Below are 6,648 nucleotides of genomic sequence, written 5' to 3'. Positions count from 1 at the left end.
GCTCCACACATTAAGACAAAAAGGTGAAGAGGGGCTGGGCTGTCCTCCTCATTTTGGGCCACAAATCTTCAAGCCGAGGTAGCCAAGGAGAGGAGTAAACTCTGCTCCCAGCCACACAAGGACCCTGGATTTAAGAACAGGAAACCAGCATCAACCCTCTTGGGGCCAGGGTTCAGTGTACTATTAACTCTCAGAGATTTTCTTCCTCCATTGTTTGGTATTTTCTAGGCACAGGCAGGAAAACCGCACTGCAGAAAAAGCACTCTAATTAACAAAAGTCCTCTGATAAAACTTTTTAATACCTATAATCACGGAGGTCTTGCTGGTTCTCTTGAACCTGCACATTTTTCTCTGTTAGCTTGAAAATATAAAATGGTAATTTTTCCTACTAGAAATACCTTCAGGGAGCCATGAAGCTAAACCCCAATTATATGCCTACCTACCACAACTAAATCAGTTTTGTCCAGAAAGGGAAAAAAGAAGCATTACAGAAATGCTGAGGCTAAATCCAGCATGGCAATTATTTCAGTTCTGAAATAGGCTTAGCGTAATGAAGGCAGCATTTGTAAGGACTTATTTCAAAATTAAACTGAACACCATCTAGTGAAACAAGACATAAGCAGGCAAAAAATTAAAAAAAAAAAAAAAAGTGTAAAGAAGGGTAAACTGGTAACTCTCACACAGCTCAGTTTTGATACTCTGACAAAGAACAGAGACCTATTCATGTGGAATATTTAACCTCTCATTTCCCCTTCTGTAATATTAACATTGCAGCAACTGCTGCAGCCCCAGGAAGGAGGAATGGCAAAGACACTAAAGTAAGTTTCCTGTTGCTCCTCTCCCCTTCCTTTAAAGAAAGGAACACAGATTATTTTTTTTCCCAACTGTGGCTGTAGAGGGACACCTCACTTTTACACAGATGAAAGAGCAAGTTAATAATTTTTTTTCTCACAAGGAACTTCCTCTTAACCAGTGGTCATGTATGTAGGTCACAGCAGTTTCAAATTTACCAGCAGATCCAAATATGTACTTCTGCTTACACATAAAATACTTTATTTTGAAATGGGGGAAACAAACGAACAAAAAAAAGGCTGAGAAAAAGGGCTCTTGTTTATCATTCTGGTACCACACCCATCAGATTTCCTGGAAACATGAAGAATGTCTTCGAACACGCCACACTAAACCCTATTCACAGAGCTCCCCATGATCTGAACTGAAGCAGGACCTCCCCTTGGACAGGCCACCCCCAGGAGCCGTGCTAATGATGGCAGGGATGTGTTTGGGCTCCATCTCTATACTGGGAGAACCACTCACGCACAGGGCATGGAAAGTTGCCTTGGCAGGTAGGTGGCTTTTAAGACAGTTGCCATTGCAGTTCCTCTGAGCTGTATAGACCCACTCTCCTTATTTTTTAAACACTGGAGTGCAATAGTCTCTTGATAAATGAAAAAGTTGCTTTGCTTTAATTTCCAGCACAGTTTCCTCTTCTTTTTTTTTTTTTTTAATGTAACGATATACATCTTTTTTACTTCTAACCAAAAGTTTTATTTTCATAAAATTTAAATCGGTATCTTTTTAAACAATCAAAATAATAATAATAACAATAATAATAATAATAAAATAATAAGTGGCTTTCATGGAAAGCAACATGCATAATCTTAACCCAGTTACTAAAACTGTATTTCCCCACGTAAACAAGGGCAGACAAGCCTTTTTCCAATCTTGTATGTCCAAATTCAGCTGATTTTTGCAAAGGATAATCTCCTCAAAAGCTGTTGAAGAAACTTACAGCTGCTCTTGAACATGACTGCATTCAAGGTACTTAGGAGTGAAGACTTTCAATACCTCTTCAGGACTTCTGCCTGCACGAGTAAGTCTGTTTCCATGGGCCTTCACAAAAGCTGCCTCCGGCCAAGTCAGAGTTTAATGTCCTGTGACTCTGACATTTTGGCAAGTGTCTTCTTGACCCGCAGGGCTGTGAGCCGGGAGGCAGGGTTGTGAGCCCAGCACTCCATCATCAGCTTCCCCATCTGCCTTAGGCACTGCAGAGAGAAATGGGAGACAAAGTCCCACGTGGGTCAGTGGAAGAGGAGACTGCAATTGGTAGCAATGCTGAAAAACTGAAGGGAAAAAGTTCTTTTCCAACAACAAAAAAAGAGAACATGCTAGCTGGTACTGCTTTTTGAGAGCTTTTATTTTCTGCACATTAAAAGAGTTCTCCAAACGTGGCAATCACTCTTACAAAGTTATAGTCTAGACTTGGCGGAATACTCCACAAAAGCACTTTTCTTATTTTCCCTTCCCCAAACCCACACAGCCTGACCCTGCACATGCGTGGCTCTGTACAGCAAGCCCCCTGCTGTACAAATTCAGTGGAATTTGTTTTCCTCAGCTAGTGACCACCCCCTGGGGTACAGCCCGGCATCCACCAAGCCACCACAGCCAGGTGATGACCCCATCAGCCTACAGATTTACACTGCCTGAAGATTTTCTTGCTACAACAGGAAAAGAGACACCTTCTGTCTCATCTAGCTTGCTTTCCATTTTCATGAGGCTCCTGGCCCAGAAGCATTGCAGACCCTGAAAGGCACTAAGCATAAACTCCACTGGTAGTGTGCAGACCAGCCTAATACATTTCAGATGTATTATATTTTTATAAATGCATTTTGGTGATACAGAGGGTTTTATGCACTAACAAGTTTGGTTCTCATCACTACAGTGCCTGGAGTGGGATTACCACTGACACTAACCAATTAATCAAGAACAATTATTTCAAGGAGGCTCCCCAATCCTCAGTACGTGTGGTAGCAGACCAAACACACACAGTGTGCTACTGCACAAAAGTCCTTCCCGGGACCAATACTAACAGTGCTTCCTCCAGGATTTCCACTCCCAGTCTGAAGCCTCAAAAGGATTTGGCTAGGGAGAGGATGAGGCGGGTGATTCTCAGTGAGAACTTACCACACTGGCTGTTGCACAGGTCCTTGAGCCTTTATGTTTCACTCACCTTCCCACATTTCCTACATCTCACACCACCTAAATCTTTCACTACCTGCAGAATATTCATCTACACACTCCTATTCCCAAATGGCAGATGTCTTCTGCAACTGTAGAAGACTTTACAGCACTAAACTGTACCAATTAACATAATTAATGACCCCTGCTCCATAGCAGAGCAGACAGCAGGTGGCAGGTTTGCCTGTGGTACCTCAATTGTTTGTCTCTGATCCCACAAGCAGAACTCTGCTTTGTCACAGAGTCTCAGCAGGGAGAGTTTAGATTCTGTCCCTGCTCTCTCACCTCCTCATTACTTTGGGAAGCATTTTCTGCATCCTACTTCTCCTCTGAAAGGCCACACCTGTAGCCATCTTTACTGCAATGTGAAGCAGTGAATGATGAGGGCTCCTCAGTGCAGCCCAGCTACACTGGTCTGTCTGTACAATTGCATCTCATACCATAATGGTGAAACTTAATATCCTGTGCTAATATTACTGTAAAATCATAGTAAAATCGTGTTTCCAAGCCTGCACACCTGTGACCACAGAAAAGCTGCGTGCTCGTTTCATTTCAAAGCAAGAGGAGATATTTCCTTCTTTAGAATAACAAAAAAAAAAGAAGAAAAAAGTTGGAATTACAGCCTATATGCTAAAGTAGCTGCCAGGACACCAAGTACGCTGCCACTATGCTATATGCTACAAAATGACTTCTCTTCCAAGATTTTTGGATAGCCACTGATTTAATGTTATGAATGCTCGGAGAAGACATCAAAATGATTGCAGGAGGAAAATAAGAGACTAAGAAGGTCTGAGCACAGCCTGCTATTGCTGTGGGATCTGGTAGACAGCACATGAGGAATCTGCTTTCAAATATCAGAGGTGGTGGCCCCTGGAGCTCTGAACACCTCTAGTGGGGATTCCTGAGAACCTCGTGGGCCTTCCTGAGCCCTGTTCCTCCGTGACTGGTGCTAGGGTCAGTGATAAAGCTCCTCCTCACTCAAAACGTTGCAGAATTGGGTCAACCTCACTTACTTGCTCTGATGAAAAACAGGGTGCATTTTAAGAAGGACAATACCTCATCACTGCTCCATCTGTTGGGAAATGAAGGGCGTAGTCTCTTGATGCACACGATCTCCCGCATGTCTTCATACGAGGGGTCGCTGGGCACGAGGTCATGGTATGGAAGCTGGTATTCCTCAACTATTCCTGAAAGAAGCAATTAGTTGCCCATCACTTGCAGAAGACACTTTCCACCACCCTCTTCCCAGCTCATTTTGTAACAGATTGACCACTATTTAACAAATAGATGGACTCCTCCTTCAATGGACTTCCCTGCCCAAGAAGTTTATTCCAGTCAAGTTCTAGTGTAGTCATTGCCATGTAAAGACTGGCAAATCCTGCTCCAAAAGCATAGTTGCCTGCCAAGTGAGACAGTTTCTATCATGGTTGCCCAGTCCAGCAATCTCCAGTAATTTATCACAGAAAGAAATATTAGCATAGAGCCAAAGCAGGGTAATTTGGCAGAGAATTATCTTTAAATTAGGTCTCCTCCTTATCAGTGGACCTGGTATATATTAGAGGACATTTCTGTGCCTTTCAGAACATGGCAAGGTACCATTCTTTGTGCACAGCAACAATGACAAAAATACTACAGATTTTATACTACATCATTGCAAGACACTTGACCAGTTTGTGAACACAGGGATCACACTGCTCATCAATGGAATACAACTCCTTTAGGCTAAGCATGAAGTGAGCACTCAGCACAATACTGCAGGCTTTTAAGACCCATAAAGTCTGGTGGAAGGAACACAGACCCAAGAGAGACATGCTCTTACTCTTACTTGCCACCAATCTGGCACATAATGGCTGCCAAGTCATATCTCTGCATTTGTGTTTCCTCAGTGGCAAAACAGGGGTAACGACACCCATTATTTCTGAACTACACTGAGCTCTATGTGCAGAAAACACACAAAGCCTATGTGTACAAGGATCAATCTATGCCCTAAGTCTACATTGCTTTATCTTTGCTGTCCTCATGCTTGAATGTTTTATACCACAGGGTGGTGGTTGGTTTTTTTCACTACTTGTCTTGTAAATAGATTATTTATTTTAAACAGTAGCACAGCATAAATCCAAAATTTTTATCCTCCTCCTTCTTTTTAAATTTGACAAAACAAAGAAATCACTATTTACTTTCTGCTAAAATAGCTGAGTTGCCTCAGTCCAGCAAAAATGTGTTGCCATTGGAAAAAGCCCCCAGATGAGTTCCATATTCCTTCTTCAGTGCAGGCATCCACCACCCTCAAATGAGCCATTAAAATACAACCTAAATCTCTGCTTTTGAAATAACACTGACTGATGCTTTAAAATAAGTTTTGATGAGAAAACAGATACTGAGAGAGTTACCTGTATGGCTTATCCACATTTGTTTATCACAGTAAAAACAATTACCAAGGGAAAAGGATGTAATAGAAGATTTGGGATATAAATGCAGTTTACTGACACAATTAAAAGCGATCTCCCAGCTCTTTACCTCCTGAAACACATCTCCTTGCTATCTCCCAAAGGATGAGTCCAAAACTGTACATATCAGCCATGATGTACGATTGAAAGTGATTTCTATTCAAGCTTTCATCCAGCACCTCAGGAGGCATATAGCGTTTTGTTCCTACACGAGTATTTGGAGGTATGTCTACCTCATTTGTATCACTAAAAAAAAAAAAAGGAAAAAACAAAGGGCGTAAAAACCATGCTATAAAGTGGCTTGAAAAGAAAGCAACTGAGATGAAAGAATTAGTAAATTCTTACCACATCCTCTCTCAAACAAGGTCAAAAGTAACGCATAATCTTAATGGAACAATTCTTACAAGGAAAAGCTCTTAGTGGGAAGGCAACTCTTCTTAAAAGGCTGACCCGCCCGAGGCTATGTGAAGCATTCAAATGCAGAACCACAATGGAGATAAGACTCAACAGGGATGCTGTAATATTTGTGAGACTTCATTAGCATTAGCCTGAGCTCTAATGCTGGTGATAACAATCAAATCTTCATTAAATGCTGTTTTCTTAATATACTCCACCACCTAATGCTTTATTTTTAGCAATTAATGGAGACACGAAATAGCTGGGGCATTAACACTTAGCTGTAGCAAATAAGATCTGCAAGGAAGATGAGTCTAACAATTCTTTGTGCATGCATTTAGTTTGATCTCCCCCAACCTTTATGCATCAAGATGTATAAACACATAGATGCAAATGTACAAAGAACTCTAACCAAATGTGTCACACCTCACACATTGACCAGAAGAGACAACACACATCTAACAGGAAGCAAATTACCATTTATTATGTGACTGGATTTAGTAACTCAAATTCAGCTCTCTCAGTTTGAATCTGTTAAATATTTTAATATATGGCATATATTGTGATTTGCTTAGAAGGGTCTGTTTCCCTTTCCCCACCTTCGAAATGTAAACATTTTAATGGACACAACAAAGTCTCACAGAATAACTACACAACTTCTGTAATTTTCTTCACCTACAGTTATGAAAATGCAAAAAAAAAAACCAAAACAACCCAAGCCTGAGGTACAACCAGTCACCTAAACAGCCATTAAATCATGCAGATGGCTACAAGACTGGTGCCAAAGGCA

The 6,648-nt window shown here is 41.3% G+C and overlaps 1 protein-coding gene across 1 annotated transcript; it reads right to left on the bottom strand.

The window, feature by feature from the left end:
* Positions 1–1,916: 1,916 nt before the first annotated feature.
* On the bottom strand, positions 1,917–5,708 carry LOC103775620 (bone morphogenetic protein receptor type-1B-like; the record flags this gene model as incomplete). The annotated part of the gene is made up of 3 exons (XM_008943091.1): positions 1,917–2,042; positions 4,072–4,202; positions 5,533–5,708. Coding segments are annotated over 3 exons (433 nt in total), but the record flags the coding sequence as incomplete, so codon positions are not given.
* Between the last annotated feature and the right edge of the window lie 940 nt (positions 5,709–6,648).

Source organism: Merops nubicus, unplaced genomic scaffold (assembly GCF_000691845.1).
Source record: "Merops nubicus isolate BGI_N331 unplaced genomic scaffold, ASM69184v1 Scaffold22726, whole genome shotgun sequence".
NCBI lineage: Eukaryota > Metazoa > Chordata > Aves > Coraciiformes > Meropidae > Merops > Merops nubicus.
This window is presented reverse-complemented; position numbering and strand designations above follow the sequence as displayed.